The sequence below is a fragment of the Trachypithecus francoisi genome, unplaced genomic scaffold (assembly GCF_009764315.1).
Source record: "Trachypithecus francoisi isolate TF-2019V2 unplaced genomic scaffold, Tfra_2.0 Lachesis_group13, whole genome shotgun sequence".
In the NCBI taxonomy this organism is placed as follows: Eukaryota; Metazoa; Chordata; class Mammalia; order Primates; family Cercopithecidae; genus Trachypithecus; species Trachypithecus francoisi.
This window is the reverse complement of record NW_022681458.1, coordinates 77,850,406-77,867,568: the sequence shown is the minus strand read 5'-3', so window position 1 is coordinate 77,867,568 and position 17,163 is coordinate 77,850,406. Positions and strand designations below refer to the sequence as shown.

The 17,163-nt window shown below is 40.9% G+C and overlaps 1 protein-coding gene across 3 annotated transcripts in view; it reads right to left on the bottom strand.

The window, feature by feature from the left end:
• The window catches only part of GRB14 (growth factor receptor bound protein 14), a 131,859-nt gene extending 118,118 nt beyond the window's left edge, over nucleotides 1-13,741 (bottom strand). For 2 of the 3 annotated variants that reach the window (XM_033231281.1, XM_033231283.1), the window contains exons 1-2: nucleotides 13,017-13,406; nucleotides 11,614-11,746 (exon numbers count right to left, since the gene is read on the bottom strand). In XM_033231281.1, the coding sequence (XP_033087172.1) occupies nucleotides 11,614-11,746; nucleotides 13,017-13,207 (324 nt within the window). In that variant the 5' untranslated portion in view covers nucleotides 13,208-13,406. Of the gene's footprint in view, nucleotides 1-11,613; nucleotides 11,747-13,016 lie in introns of all 3 variants that reach the window. The other variant, XM_033231282.1, reaches the window with a different exon arrangement.
• Nucleotides 13,742-17,163: the final 3,422 nt, after the last annotated feature.

Below are 17,163 nucleotides of genomic sequence, written 5' to 3'. Positions count from 1 at the left end.
ATTTGTCACCCAGATTCATTCATTTTATCAATTTCTGAATAGTTTCAACAAAGCTTTACCATCAACAAAGTTTTACCATTAGCCATTAATGATTTTCTACTCTTCAACTTAAATGTACTTTGTTCAAACTAATACACTCGGAAAATGTGTTAATTTTAGGCAAAATTTTAGGCAAACCAGGTTCATGCCTTGGACAAATGGAAAAAAAAAAAAAAGAGAAAAGTTAAATTAATACAGAGCTAAGAGTTCTGGGGAGTATGATGAAGTGCTAGCAAGTACATAGAATTCCTTTGGCAATTGTGTTACTGTACATTTTCACCACTGGGTTTCAGCTTTTGGATATAACTAAATAAAAACCAAGTATAAAATCAGAAATAGTTCCATTAAATGTAGTAGTCACCATGATAAAATTTTCTTATGTTTTTCAGGAACGCAAATGGTATATACACATTAAAAAAATTAGTCCAGTAGCTAGCTAGCATACCATTTTTTAGGCATTAGAAAATATTAAAATATTTTATGATAAAATAGGATGGGAATTGACTGGAATTGGAATAAACAGTTTATCATATGATTTACTAAAATAGATTTAAGTACAATATTGAATAACACACACAAAATTTGAAAGAAATCATGTACATATTTTATTCTTGAGTTTTAACTAATTTATCTTGAAAAAATTAGTTGCTAACTATGGCAGATGCTGTGGCACACCATCCAAACCAACCCCCTTTAAGACTGAAGCACTCACTGTTAGAGTATCAACCACTAAGACCTGTGGCTAAGGCCTCCTTGACTGCCATTGCACTATGCTAAAGAAAGCTGCCATGCCCAAGTGCTGACATTTCCTACACAGCCCAGCACCTATGCCCTAATTCTGAACAATTCTGTAGGGCCAATCCAGCTCCAGAGTTCTCCTATGGGATCAACTGGACATTTGCTGTGGCTGTGCTGCAGCCCAGCTTCTTCCTGTGTCCATTCCTACAAGTATTGTTTCCACAAGCTCTCCCCAGCAAACTTCCTGCAGGCAAACCTGTGCTCCAAGTCTATTCCCAGGTAACCTCACCGGCAGCACTAACTTATATCATATCAGGTGTTTGTAGGTGCATTTTCTTTCAGCTTTTATAGGATTTATTTGCATTTACAAATATGTATTTCGTATATAAATTACATAAATTCAGTGCACTTATAGGATTTCTTTCAGCATCCTATAAATATGTATCGAGAATAACAGATGATATATTTAAACACATGACAAAAGGCCATTTCAGCAATCAATATTTCTCACTAATGCGCTCCTTGCTTTGCTCTTAAGAAGTTCTCCCTCAAGGGTTATTATATATTCTTTGACAACAGTCAGGACATGGAAGAACTGAAGTCAAAAACTGAAAAATGAAAATTATGATTACTCACATCACACCATCATCTATCTGAATTCAAAATATTTCAACACTGGTCAAAATCCTCATTTCTACCATGATTCACCCTTAACAGAAAGAGGCTTAAGGCATTAAAAAGGAACTCCTTATTTGTGATATTTTGATTAACCATTCAAGGAAGCCTTCCCTCTGTGTGATGCCCTGGAGGTTAACATGCCCCAGGGTAATGCACCGTGAGCAGGTTACCGGGAGCATAGGTGGGTTCTCAGGAAGTGAAAACTGGTTCTCTTAAATCTATGTTTGGACAACCCTTGGAAAATCTTCCTGTATTTTCAAAGGGTATATGTCTCCCCACTTCCATGTGATGAACACTGACCTAAATAATTCACCACTGACATTAACTCTTAATAATTAAAACATTTGCTAGCATATACCTCTTGCTCTGAGAGACTCATACTATAAACCTAACTGATATCTCCACTTAATCTTTTCTAAAGCTGTGGATCTTATGAACATGCAGTAAACTTAGAGAAAGTATAGTAGTTCACTGAGCACTCACTTATAATTATATTAAAAATAATCTATACAATCAGAAATATCTTGATTACACATGATCAAATTTTCATGTGTGTTAAATGAAAGCAAAAGATACGTACTTTTAAAATCCAACTAGTCCAGGATCTAGATTTAATTTTATTTTTGCATTACAAAGAAATAATTGTCAAGAAAAAATTTTTAAAAAATAAAAATAAAATTTATTTTGGTAAATAGAATCTCTTAATCAAATTTAATTTTATTCTAATTTAATGAAGATGACTGATCATGATTAGAATATGTCAAAATATAATTTGATAAAATTAGTTTTAACTATGGATCTTCAGTAATCCATTTACTCATTCATTCTTTCCATGAAAGAACCCAAGAACAATAAAACCAAGATAACTCACATAGAGGGAAAAAGAATAAAACAACTACACCAAATAGATAAATGAGACAATTCGGATTATGGTAAGTGCAACCAAGGAAACAAACTGAGAAATGTGATGGGAAAAAAAATTTTAAAAAAAACAAACAGGCTACATTTAGGCTGGTCAAAATAAAATCTCCTTGATTAGATGACCTTATACTGAAATCTAGAGAAAAAAGAGGAATCGCCGGGCACGGTGGCTCAAGCCTGTAATCCCAGCACTTTGGGAGGCTGAAAGGGGCAGATCACGAGGTCAGGAGATTGAGACCATCCTGGCTAACACAGCAAAACCCTGTCTCTACTAAAAAATACAAAAAACTAGCCGGGCGAGGTGGCGGGCGCCTGTAGTCCCAGCTACTCGGGAGACTGAGGCAGGAGAATGGCGTGAACCCGGGAGGCGGAGCTTGCAGTGAGCTGAGATCGGGCCACTGCACTCCAGCCTGGACCACAGAGCGAGACTCCATCTCAAAAAAAAAGAAAAAAGAAAAAAGAGGAATCAGGTATGTCAAGAGCCAGGAAAAGAGGTTCCAGACTCAGACAACAACCAAGATAGAGTCTTTGAGATAGAAAAGAAAGTTTGCTGAGTTCACAAATAGATAGGGCTGTGGCTGGAGTCTAACGAACAAAGGGTAGAATGTACATGAGGTTTAAGAGGTAGCCAGGGACAAAACCATGGAGAGTACTGTCAGTCAAAGTAAGAAATGTGGATTTCATTGTAAGGTATTAAAATGTTTTAAACCAGGAAATGACATGCTGTGATTTACATTTCTGAAAATTCCCTATAACAAGTGTATGTAGAATGAACCAAGATAAGCTAACAAAGAAGAAAGGAGGCCATTTATGGGGCTCCTGTAGGTGACAAGACAATGGTTAAATTAGGATGATAGCAGCAAGAGGTGGGGAGATGTATATAGATTCAAGCCTACTTTGATGAAAAATGTAGCAGTTCTTAACAAGAACAGAAATAGAGGACTCCTTGAATTTTTGGCTTCAGTAATCAAATAGATGATTTGAGGGTGGAGCAAGATAAATTTAGAGAACTCGGAGGTTACGACCACCCCATACCTATTAAGCCAGGCAGAGTCAAATGTGTATTGCACCTATGCCGGTCTCAAGTGGTCACATCTTATCTCATATCCTTATTTCTAAGTTTAGATACTTGGCCCTGTACTTTCACTTCACCACTCAAGCTGGCTCCTACCAGATGTGATTCCTTTTCTGATTCTTCGTCTAATATTTGAACTTTGACTTTGATGCAGTTTCTACTTTAACCAGACCCTTCTGCCCCAATTATTTCTATGAATGTGACTCCTGTGCTCTTTGTCCTATGGCACCCCAAACATACTCTTTATCACAAAAAACTGTGGTCACTATACGGGAATACCTGAACAGAGGCAGAGAGGGAGCTTCTAGGGCTAGTGGAACAGAAGAAACCCTGCTTTCCGCGACTCCTATATCCACTGCACAGGAGTCATTACTGCTTCTGGAGCCATGCTCTAGGAATCACTTGCTTTAGGAATCCAATAAAATCGTAGAGCTCTCAGGCACACAGTGGGTGAGCAATGGGCTGATATGACACCCCTCATCTGCAGTAGGACCGTATTAAAAACTAGGTTTGCTGGTTCCTGTTCCAATATCTTTCAATTACATCATATTGACTCACATCTTTCCACAGAAGCAATTTTAAAAACGGTGCAAGCAATGTTGTAAGAGTACAATACTTTGGAGCCATTATGGATTTTAAGGCTTTGGCCTGACAACCTAACCACTGCATGTAACATTACATCTATGGAAAAATGTATGTGAATAAACAGCCAATTTATTAAAGATCTTTTGGAATACAAGCATTTGTAAACTGGTTAAGAATATTAAACCTCCTATTTGTGTTTATTTTTTCTGTGGCTTTGAAAAAATGTTAAATGAGTAGACCAAAGAAAAGGACAAGAAATAAAGGATGTTCTCCCTATGTGAGTCCTGCCATTTCTCTTCTAAATTAATCCTGAACCCTTTCTTTCTACTCCCTTGTCTTGGTAAAGACTTGTGGCCATTTCCTGGGGTCTCCCTTGAGCTGACCTTTATCTGGAATGCCAAAAGGACAATTCTCAGGTCTGCTTACCACTACTGAAATACACATAAGTATATACTTATACAATAGAGTTTATTACTATTTGATATAAGCTGACATTTTTTCAAAGCAATATCCATAAGACTGCAGAAACCTTTTTTATATTAATTAAAATCCACATTTATATTGAACCATGGATGACTCCAATTTTCTTTCTCTTGACAGAACATATTATATGCCCCTAGGGAAAAACAAACCAGAAGCTGAGATTTCAATAAAGTTAAAAAGAAAACCCATATTGTAGATAAAGCTTGGACTGCAAACGTACCCTGCAAATTAACCAAAAATTAGAGGCAATCTTCAAACTGGAAATAAAACCTTGACAAACAGAAGATCTGCTAGGGGATTTAAGTTTTAAAATAGGAAAAGAAAACTATCTTCTCCTACAATGAAGGAAACTAGCATAAGGTGGGAAGGATCCTGAGTTGGTAACTCCTGTCATCAGAAATTAAGGAACCTCAGTAAGATGTAAGCTCAGGACAATGGACAAGGAAGCTGAGCATCCCTGAAGGGTGACATCAATTGAAACTACTGCCCAATAAGTATGTTTCATAAACATTAAGTGAATTGAGACAAAGGAACTGGACACTCTGAACTGGGTACGTTAAGTCAAATAAACCAATTGGTGGATCATCATACATCATATAAATATTACTAGAATTAGTTTTTGTGTCCTGTTTGAGATCTTTTTTTTTCCCCTAGGACACTAGCTGTTCATTGTTTCCTCCCTGCCTCCATATGCCATACCTACTAAACCTGTACCTCCTTCTCACATGTTACCACACCCGTGCAGACTGAACAGTGGTCCAGGGCCTTCTGTCCCTTTAGCCACATCTGACTGAACAGGAGCTGGACACACTGGACTAACATACCTCTCTAGATACAGTTTCCAATCAGTTACCAAGTACTGAATCACTAATAAGAGGAAAACTTGGGAGCAGCCACTTGGAGCCACAGGTGTGGACATGAAATCAGGGCAAGCAAGACTGCAGAGAAATGTCAAAGATGATGTGAATTTGCAAGGAGAGGCAGAGACTATGAGGTATGTTTGTGGGAGAACAAAAGAGAGAGAATAGAGAAAGTGGTTGCCTTGATTTTTGCTGACTTTCTTGTTCTCAATTCCAGCCTCTCATGAGACCAGTGACCTTTTGGCCTTCAGGTACTACAACATAACCTTTCAGGCTGGTTCATTTGAGGCTCTGTTTTGTCTGAACAATCAATACCTGGCTAAAATACAAACTAAAGGCCATTTGTAACATTCTCACCTTTGTCAATGAAACAGAATTGTCCTCAGTTTTGAAAGGTCCAATTGCCCCAGTTTGAAAATGACAGAGAATAAGAGTAGCACTGATTAAGAGTAGCACTGATACATGTCAAAGAGAAAAAATATATAAAAAATCAAATTCCTATAACCTTCCCCAGAACATTCCTATTCGGTGGGTTTTGCAAGAGGTCCAAGTATCCATATTTTTAATAAGCATCCCTGCTGATTCTGAGGAAGGTGATTTAATGACCACACTTTGAGAAGCACAGCTGTAAAGGCTGCTTCAACGCTGCTACAAAGATCTGTATACTTTCAAATTCTTCTCCCAAAAACTTATATTCATCAAGTGCCAGCATTCAAAAGCTGCAAATTGCCGTCGGAAAGATAGATTTGTTTGAAACCCTAATAGGAGAGAGTATTGTTTCTATTATTCTTTCTGCATATATGTTTTGTTTCCAATTAAATGGGATTTTGTAAAATAGCTCAGAGGGCCTAAATACAATTTATGATGTTGTTTCCATCTAAAAATGAATTTAAACTTCCAAAGAGCTAATTTGCAGACATTTGAAAGCTAAGCAGTTTGTAATTTGAGAATTTCATGAGCCATTCCAACTGAGAAAATTCAATTATGAATGGTTTTAGATGATACCAAGGAATTATTGTTATTTCTGTCAGGGGATAATGGCATTTGGGTTATAAAAGAAAATTCATTTTTCAGAGATGAATATGAAACTACATAGAGATGCAATGATGGGGTGTCCAGGATTTACTTCAAAATACTGTAGCAAAGAAAATAAAATTTTTAAAAAAGAAATGGATGGAGCAAATGAGGCAAAATCTTGATAATTGCTGAGTCTGGAAAAACTACAATATGTACATAGGGTTTCTCTTCTTTTACTTCTGTGTATACTAGAAAAATAAGTACATGAAATTTCAGTTAATGTAGCAGTCACACAAGATTCCTATAGGACCACACATGCAAGTTCAGCATGTCCACATTGGTATCATTACTGGCATCAGAAAGGAATGATATAAGAGGCCTTTTAATTTGGGGACAGAGATCTACTTATCCTTTGAAAGTCCGTGACACGGTAGAGAAAAAAGAAATAAAAGGCAGAGCATATGGAAAACTAATTTTTTAACTATTTGAGATAAATTTTTATTTTTCTGAGATATACAAGAAAAGGCTTAATTTAATAAAGAATAAACTAGAAACAGTGTGGTGAGGGACAGGACACATTGAGACATGATATTCTTTTTGATCTCCCTCTATTTAAACTGTGGAAGCACGAGCAAATCCCTTCTGGTTTTTGCATATTCTTTTCGTAATCTCAAAATGCAGGTGACATACTCACTTTCTTGTGTTCCCATGAAATAATATCCTGTGGACTGTAAACTACATACAAAAGCTGGTTATTAATAATACTAAGAAATCTCATTTGATAATAAAATCAAATATTTGATAGATTTCTCAGAACAATTTTAGGGAGAAGATGGAGAAGAAAACTAGAAGAGAAAACGTAGTTACATTTTGGGAAGAAATAAAAAGAGGAATTCCAGGTCTTTAGAGGAATATTAACCAACGGCATTTGTCTCCCCTGTTCTTGTGTTATGAGGAGAGTTGTAACTAACAACACTGGTATATACGTATTATTATACTACTCTTATTTACAGTCCTCCCTTTCTTTATAAATTGTACCTTCCTAAAAAGGGACTGTCAAAGTCTCAAGAAATCCAGATTTCAGGTTCTGGCTGTGCCACACAGCATTCCTTAAACACAAATTACACATCTCTAAAAGAAGAACATTGGAAGAGAAGATCTGAAAAATCCCATCCAACTCAAACATTTCATGACACAGTTTTTCATAGTATTTTTTAAATCTCTAAAGCCTTCAGAGGCTTTATTCTTTCTTAGTTGTACAACATAGTCCTGGGAAGCAATTAACCAGAGCTACTACACATGCTACGTCCACACACAAAAGTTACCTAGGGTTTGACAAACAAAACAAGAACTGATTCTGCTGCAAGAGCTAAATAAAGATTTCTAACTCTTTGCTTTTTTTCAAACAATAGGTGTTTAGGGTTCATTATTAACAGATGATTTCCTTATACATCTAAATCAGAAATTAGAAAAAAAGAGATTAAGTTCATAATGGAAGTCACTTTTAAAATAAGTAACTTTTCTGGACCATGTATGTAAGGGAAGGTATAGTTTAAATTTGCTTTATTGGTAAACACAGAGAAAGATGCCTAGGAAATCTGGCCATCATTATAAAAAGAGGGAAAGGGAATAAAGAATATGGATTATCTCTCATTCTAGCTTTCATTTAAAAACAATAGTACTGAAAGCCTCCAGTATTGTACACTTTGGGACATTTTATTTGCAAAAAGTGATAAAGCATATTCCATTTGTGGTTTCAATGCACTTTACCACTCATGCATTATGTAGGCATCTCAAATAGTAAACAAAATTTATGATTTGTAAGATGATTTTTGACTGTGATTTTTAAAGGCCAGATGAAATTTAACATTTTTAGTCTCGATTCACTCAAATTTTCTGCTCATTGATTTGTAAATAACAAGTACAATTATTTTCTTCACTTTTTCTATGAGGAGAAAAGAATCACTAAAATGACTTGAATGGTTAAACAGGACAAATGAGAGAAAATATAAAGTAAAGAGACATCTTCTCCTATAATATTTCAACCATAAGTAATACGCAGTAGAACATATCGCAGAGTCACTTACATCATCTCAACTGAAGGTTACAGATAAACTGGGCCAAAAACAGCATCTTATAAAAAGGTAATATATGTCACAAAGGTACTGAGTTGGGGAACTCACTTACATAGTCATCTATTCTCAAAACCTTCCTCATTTCAAAGACCTGAGTGTGTTCAAAGAAACTAAAACAAAAGGATCAGTTCTAAATGCAAAGTCTAGGTGAGGGAAAAAGGAAACATAAAAGAAAGAAAAAAGCAGCCTCCCTCTTCCTCAACTTTGGGGTACCCTTGTCTTCTTAGAGATCTCAACCCTTGGGCCAAGGAAGAGATCAGCAAGAAGGGCCCTTCAAAGGTGGGGACAGCCCTCTGGGATTGATCTTTAAAAATCAGGCGGGGACTGTCTACTCAGGAAACAGCACAGCTGTGTGTGTGAATACAGTGCTCTCTGAGAAGATCACTGTGGACACAGAATACAAGGCCACAGCAGGAAACCTATTGGGGTCAATAACAATATCACCTTTTCCCCATTTCTAGTTTGCTTCCCCCACCCCCCCACCCCCGCCATTTTCCAATTTAAACTTGATCTGAGGAAACGTCATCAATCTCTAAGACGTCTTACTCTAGTCTGATGACTATCGACACTTAGGGCACATCCTACCTTAATCCTGGCACTTCACCCACTCTTTCTCTTTTGTCCCCTATACTAACATAAGCACACCAACACCTCTTCTCACTTTCTATTCAAAACAAACCCTGCATCATCAACAAATCTCTTAGACACAGGTATTCTGCAAGTGTCCATTCATAGCATTAAAGTGAGTCAGCCCAGATCTCTTTCCCTTTACTTCCTGTCTGGTTCAGGCTCCACCCCCTACCACAACCCCAGATCAAAGCCCCATCTTTTTTTTTTTTTTTTTTTTTTTTTTTTTTTTTTTTTTTTTTTTGAGGCGGAGTCTCGCTCTGTCGCCCAGGCTGGAGTGCAGTGGCCAGATCTCAGCTCACTGCAAGCTCCGCCTCCCAGGTTTACGCCATTCTCCTGCCTCAGCCTCCGAGTAGCTGGGACTACAGGCGCCCGCCACGTCGCCCGGCTAGTTTTTTTTTTGTATTTTTAGTAGAGACGGGGTTTCACCGTGTTAGCCAGGATGGTCTCGATCTCCTGACCTCGTGATCCGCCCGTCTCGGCCTCCCAAAGTGCTGGGATTACAGGCTTGAGCCACCGCGCCCGGCCCAAAGCCCCATCTTTTAAATATATCTTGCATTGTATTGTTGCTTAGCTAGTGGCCTTACTGCCTAGGATGTTGTGAGAAACATAGCAGGCCCTTAGTAATTTGGGAACTACCTATTAAATTCTTCCAGATGACCATTATGTCATCATCAGACATTTCCTTTTCTTACTCTGGCTCAAGGACAATCCAGAATCATTTCTTTTTGGCGGGGGGAGGGGACAGAGTCTCACTCTTTCGCCCAGGGTGGAGTGCTGTGGCACAATCTCAGTTCACTGCAGCCTCCACCTCCTGGGTTCAAGCGATTCTCCTGCCTCAGCCTCCTGAGTAGCTGGGACTACAGGTGTGCACCACCACACCTGGCTAATTTTTGTGTTTTTAGTAAAGACAGGGTTTCACAATGTTGGCCAGGATGGTCTCGATCTCCTGACCTTGTGATCCATCACCTCGGCCTCCCAAAGTGCTGGGATTACTGGGATTACAGGTGTGAGCCACTGCACCTGGCCTCTTCCCCCCCACCCCACTACCATGGCACACAGTCAAATCTATTATCCTTATTTCCATTTTCTATCCAAACCAAAAAGTCAACTCTCAAAGAGCTTGGAAGTTTCACTAGGGCTGTTTTTTTTTTCCTTGGGATCTGACTTTAAACCTTACCCTGATAATAAAGGTCTCAAGAAAGTCTCCTCTTTATCTCCCCAAGCAGAGTTACAGTCTCCCACACTTAAGGGTTTATTTCCCCTTTCAAAGATGCCAATTCAGAACATAGTTCTGCTTCTAGAAAAATTTACTCCCATTTTCTCCAGTCCTTACCCAAAATCATGTGTACCAAGTGACTTGAGTGACCTCTCCCCCAAAAAGTATATACACAGGGCTTCCATCAAATATATTTCCCACTGTCTCTATCATTGTTGTATATGATCAAGAATTCATCTGCTTCCTAAGGTATTTCCTTCATTCCTAAAAATATAAACACACACAGTTGAACCCTCAGAGGTAATAAAGGTGCAGAAATAAAAAAGGGAACAATAGATGCAGAAAAATGGCCAACTGTCTTGTCCTCTCTGTTCATTATCCTTCTCCCATTGCAAGCATCTGGCTATTTTAATTTACTGTTTCCACCCTTGTAAGAACAAGGTGCATTTTGTTTAGTGAGGCTTCTCTTTGTTTTGCTGGGTCAAAACTGGAAGAAAGTATATGACAAGAGATGAATTATTCTATGATATACTCATTTTTTTCCCCTCCAAATGTATAGCTATCATGTATTTTCTGTTAGTTGCTTGGTCCTTAAAATCTAATTTGCTTAAGTCAGTCCCAAACTAGAAACTTGAAAAAAAGAAAATCATAAAAATACGGTCCTCAGTCTTCTAAGAATCACTTACAAGTCATCTATCTTCTGCAGCCAGAGTCTCCAAACTGAGGAATCTACTGAAATGAAGACATGTTGACCCTAAACTCTAAGTACCTTTTGCCATAGCATCACTCTATCACTTTCCTTTAGTAAATGAGGTTGGCTTGGGTTGGAAATGTGAAAAATTAAACAAAGTATTAAATGAATCAGTCAATCCCCTTCTCACCCCACTACCACCGCCCACCCCGCCGTAGCCTCTGCCCAATTCCTGGCTTAAAAATGATCATCTCTCCTACCTATCTCGTGAATGATCATTGCTGCCAACCACTGTACTTTATATATATTCTGTTTTAATCTATCCCAAGACCCTGGGAGGCAGGTTTGAACATTCCCATTATACAGCTTAAAAAAATGAGGCCATAAATGGAAAATAATGCCAAAGGACCATGTCAGTCAACAGAGATATTTAACAGAGCCCATGCTAATCCTTTGTTAATACTGTGGATTACAGAACAATCTTAAAGACTGTATGGATTCAGAACTCCTAAGATATTTGAATTTTAAAATTTAAAAATGCATACCTGTTTTTTCCTTGAATTTGCTTTGGGAAACAGGTCTGCTGACAACACAGATGTAAATGGAGAACAGCATAGCTCAGGAAAAGGGTTTGGAATAGATGGCATTTCCGGAACATCAAGATCTTTCTTTTTTCTCCTACAGTAAGAGAACATAGGATGTAATTTACATAAAACAGAATGTAAAATATAATTGCTGTCAGGATTAAAAAGTGTGCTAAGGCGAACATGTACCACTCTGTGACAAAGCTCATATTATATAAAGTATACAGAAAAGGTCTGTGATGTACTTTCTATGGGTCAAAATATAGTATGTTAATTAGATACAAACAAATCTCCTATAGTTCCTCTCTCTCTCTCTCTCTCTCTCTCTCTTTCTCTCTCTCTCTCTTCCCCCACCCCCTTCCTTCTCTCTGTCTTTTGCCTTTAAATCACCAGGCATAGAAACTCCATCACGTTTGATAATTTTCCTGAAACAGAGATATAGACTATACAATTACTAATCGAAACATCATCCTGAGGAGTCAGACATTGTTATGCATCCATGATATTGTCTCTAAATTGCATTTAGTGCATTCGTCCTTATATTTTACTAATCGCTTTGGGAAGTTATGATTTATTCATTACAGCTGTGGTTCATCTCACTTCAAATTTCATTCACAATGTTGCCCACACACAGCCTGTTTGATTTTCAAGTGCTTATAGATATTAAATAGCAAGGTAGTGTTTTGGGGAGGTAAATTAATAGAACTTGCTAATCTATAGTCCACTGGAGAGTAATTTTAACTTCACTGAAGTTGGAGTGCTTTGAAAATCAGGAAAAAAAGTAACATTTAAATGTATCAATATAAAGGACTATAGATTTTTGTATTGTTGTAACCTTTTTTTCCCCCGAAAGTATGTGCAACCCGAAAGGCACTTAGTGTTGAATGCTATGGAGATTGGGAAACCCTTTAAAGCCTCTGTTCTTTCCTGCTGAACAGCAAGACTGCTCAAATGTCAATCTATGCTTTGCAGGGTCGCTCTAAGACTCTATGTGGGAGGTGAATACATTTATGCTACAATTTTCTAAAATATATAAAATAAAATAGAGTTTACTTTGTGAAAATGCAGGGCCACGAAGGAACAGAAGGTGATCAACCTGCAGCCTAACCTCCTAGTTTCACACCGATGGGCAGAGGCGAGAGAGATGAGAGCTCTCAATGAAACGGTGATGCTATTTATAAGGCGCTGTGAGATCGCAATGTCCTGCTGATCCGGTAGGAGCCAGCTCAAAGGGGATTGTCTTCAGAGACTTTTACAAACTTGGCCCAGCTCTGGGCACATGGCTCACCCCCTAGGACCGCCTCCTCACCCCGTCGCCGGCTGCCCAGCCAGGACACTCCCCCGCGCCCTCCAGGGTTGCCTACCTGTCTGCAGCACAGCTGCGGGTCCCGTCCGGAGGGGACAGGAGCGCTCCCGCGTGCAGCCAGGGGGCCGGCGCCAGGTCGTGGGCGTCGCCCCTCCCCTGGGCAGCGCCGCACACCTGGGCGGCCAGCGGCGAATCCCGGGCAGCCGCCCTGCCCGCGGCGCTCTGCCCATCTTGCAGGGAAGTGGTCATTGTCGCCGGCCGGGGGGCTCGGGCGTCATGGGAGATTCGGCGCGTGGGGAGAAGGGGATGGCGCGGCCGGAGGCGAGGTGCCGGCTAGGCAGCCCGAGCGCTCTGCAGGTGTGGTGGCCTCGCAGCCTGCGCTCAGAGCCCCGGCGGCTGAGACGCGCTGCCGAGCAATCTGCGAGGCGGCGGGGGAGGGGAGGGGGCGGAGGAGGAGGGTGGGGAGAGGGGAGGAGCGGCCGGTGGGTGGGGGCCGCGGGCGGCAGGGCGAGCCGCGGAGGGGGCTGGGAGGGCGCGAGAGCGCCGGGCCTGCCCCGCGCATGGCCCGGGGTGCTCGGGGCCGCTGGCATCGCTCCCGCGCCGTCCGATCCGGGACGCGAGGCCAGGACCGCTGCCTCCCCAGGTGGGCACCGGGGCGCAAGACTGAGCCCAGGGTCTGGGCGGCCCCGGCGCCTCTGGAGGCGGGGACCCAGCAGAGCGGGCGCTCCCGCTGGGCTTGCCCGGACGACCGCAGGCGGGACAGGGGTCTGCGCAGCCCTGACCCTCATACCCTTGCATTCTTCCTGCTCTGCCATCTGAGATCACCTAAGCTGTTGCTGGGCCGCCATGACAGTCCCTACCGGGCTAGGAGGCCAGGAGGCCAGGGCACCAAGAGGCTGGGTTTGCCCCAGTCCTTCCCCACGTGCCTCTTCTTCCATGCACTTCGCAGCCAAAGATTGGGGGGTTAGTGGGGAGCAAAGAGTCCGATCATTATAGAAAACTACTGAGATTTTGAGAATTCTCAGTAAAGCATGAGTAAACCCGTAGGTGTCTGGAATTAGAAAGACTATTTGTTTTATGGTAATGAGAGAAGCTTACATTAATGAATTCCAGGTTGCCTTACGCTACCTATTCCATCCCCTCAACAGCTCCATAAATTAGATGTTTATCTCATTTTACACAAAAGGAAACTGGGGCTCAAAGCCATCGAGTACTTTGCACTAGTAACATAGCACCAGTAGCTGGTGCAGTCAATATTCCAACCCAGAAACTTCCTTCTCAAAAACCCAGACTGTTTGAAATAGTAATGACATTATCATGCTCACCCTCTGAGATGCAGCAGCCCTACTCTGAAATGCTGGGTGATCCTATTTCTGCTCTTCCGGTAAGTGTGCCCGTCCCTATGCGCTGTTGAGGATTTCCAAATGTTCACAGGGTCTTTGTTCTTTGACCACATTGGGTAATATCTGTCCCTGGCATCTGCTTTACCAGGTTTTCTTAATTTCAACAACCTCTGCCCAGGGAAAGGTAAACATTGCCTCCAGAAGAAAGTAGCAGCCCCCCTCCCCCATCTCAGTGCATCCTCACCCACCGAGGCACCGACCACTAGAGAACCCAGGGGTCACTGATTCCCAGACGATGAGGAAGTCTGGGGCACCCCGTGAAGACAGAAAATCCTTGAGTCACAGTTCAGGGAATCCAAGTTCTTTATTTTCCTAATGTCAAAATTAAGGCACAAAAGTGACCTGGGTCGCAGTGGGTGTGATCTCTGGGATCTTTTATACCAGAGGTCCCCAATCCCTGGGCCCTGGACCACAACATACTAGTCCATGGACTGTGAGGAACCAGGCCTCACAGCAGGAGGTGAGCGGCTGTTGAACCAGCATTACCGCTAGAGCTCTGTCTCCTGTCAGATCAGCTGGGCATTAGATTCTCATAAGAGAGCGAACCCTATTGGTGAACCCTGCCTGCCAGGGATCTAGGTTGCTCCTTATGAGAATCTAACAAATGCCTGATGATCTGAGGTGGAACAGTTTCATCCTGAAACCATCACCCCTACTCCACCTCTGATTGGATGAAACCGGTCCCTGATGCCAAAAAGGCTGGGGACACTGCAGTTTATACAATACGTTGGCTAAGCTAGGACAAAATGGTGATTCTCCTTCTCAGGAAAAAATAATAATACTAATCATAGTGATGACTAACATTATTGACACGTGTGCCAGACAAAGCCCTCACTCACATCTAGTTCTCTGAATTACAGATTCTATGCCTGGGTTTAAGTGAATTTAATTTAAAAGCTTACAGATATACTGAGGTTATTCCAGCGAAAAATAAATGAGGTATGTAGTTGCAGACAACTTGAACTAAAGAAACAAAGAAATAAGTAAACTTTAATCATTATCGTCATTATCCCAATTTTATCTAGAACTCTTGCAAGCAGCCACTTCTCTCTAATAATGTACTTCAGCACATGAATTAGTGGCTGAAATTTATACTGTCTCCACTCCCAACAACACACTCTCTCTCTGTCTCTGTCTCTGTCTCTGTCTCTCTCCCCTCCCCGCCCTTCCCCTCTGTTACACACAGACACACACACACACACACACATACACACACACACACGGGGAGGGGGGGCAAGGGGGAAGACAGAGAGAGAGAGAAAGAGAGAGAGCACACTTGATTTTTTTTTTTTTTCTTGGAGAAAGGGATAGGTGGAAATTGCATGTGTCTTCGGAATCACTGGAAATGCTATTTCCCAGTGGTGAATCCCACTCCACATCCTAGCATAATTGCCATAATTTCTTAACCTCAAGAAAGAGTATTCCCTGGTTGGAAAGGTATCTCTATTGTGTCTCCCCTTTCCAGGCATTCTCCTGTTTAGTGGAAATCCAGGGACGGTCAATTGGCAGGCTTTATGCTCGTAATCCGACCCCCATGGGTAGAAATTGTAATCCCTGAGATTACCAGGGGCAAAAAGAAAAAGAACAGGTCTCTGAGAATGAAAAACGAAATAATTTTGTCTTGTAGCACTAAATGTTACATTTACTCCCAGTAATACCTTGAGAATCTGTACCAAGAGTTTATAGAATTAGCTCATTCACATCTTTGAAGCAAGTCAATAAAGGAACTAGGTTTTTTTTTATCCAAGTGGTTTACAAGAAATGATTCTAAATAAAGAGCTATGCAGTATAAAAGGTACAGAATCCTGTCAGACCTGCTACAGCCTAAGAAAATAGATGTATTTTTCTATAAAAGAGAAGTTTTTTAAAAGAGAAATTTTCATCCTCATAATGGACAGATTTCTGAAACAATACTGCAGATATGTGGGTACCAAAGGGCAATATCAGTCCCCTGGGTGGCTGTCCTCCTTTTGGACTTGGGCCTGTACAACTGTAGAGAAGCAGCTTGTCCCCTGGCCCCTTTCCTCCGTGGGCCTTTTCTACTCTTTGTACTTCCCTTTCCTGTCTTTCCTCAGGAATCCCAGTCTTTCTATCCCTCCTGGAAAATATGTCCTCATTGCATTCCTCTCTCCCTCTGCTCATCAATTAAATTTCTTAACCGTTTGTATTGTGAAAGATAACACACATACAGAAAAGAAGGTCATAAACAACAATGTATAATGGCTTATCACATGGAAAATACTGATGTCAGGTCATGAAATGGATTCATGTCAGCCTTCCAGAAACTCCTCTTTTGTCCCTCCCTCCAATTCAAAGTCTCTTTCTTTCTTTCTTTCTTTCTTTCTTTCTTTCTTTCTTTCTTTCTTTCTTTCTTTCTTTCTTTCTTTTCTTTCTGTTTCTTTTTTCTTCCTTTCTTTCTTTCTCTGTTTTCTTTCTCTTTCTTTTCTCTCTCTCTCTCTTTCTCTCTCTCTCTCTCTCTCTCTCTCTCTTTCTTCCTCTCTTCCTTTCTTTCTTTCCTTTTATTTTGCAGTGTCTCTGTCGCCCAGACTGGAGTGCAGTGGCAGGAACATAGCTCACTGCAGTCTTGACATCCCAAGCTCAAGCAATCCAGCCACCTCAGCCTCCCAAATAGCTGAGACCACAGGCACATGCCACTACATCCAGCTCTTTACTTTTAGTAGAGACGAGGTCTCACCATGTTGCCCAAGTTAGTCTCAAACTCCTGGGCTCAAGCAATCCTCCCTCTACAGCCTTCCAAAGTACTGAGATTACCGACTTCAGCCACCACTCCCAGCCCAATTC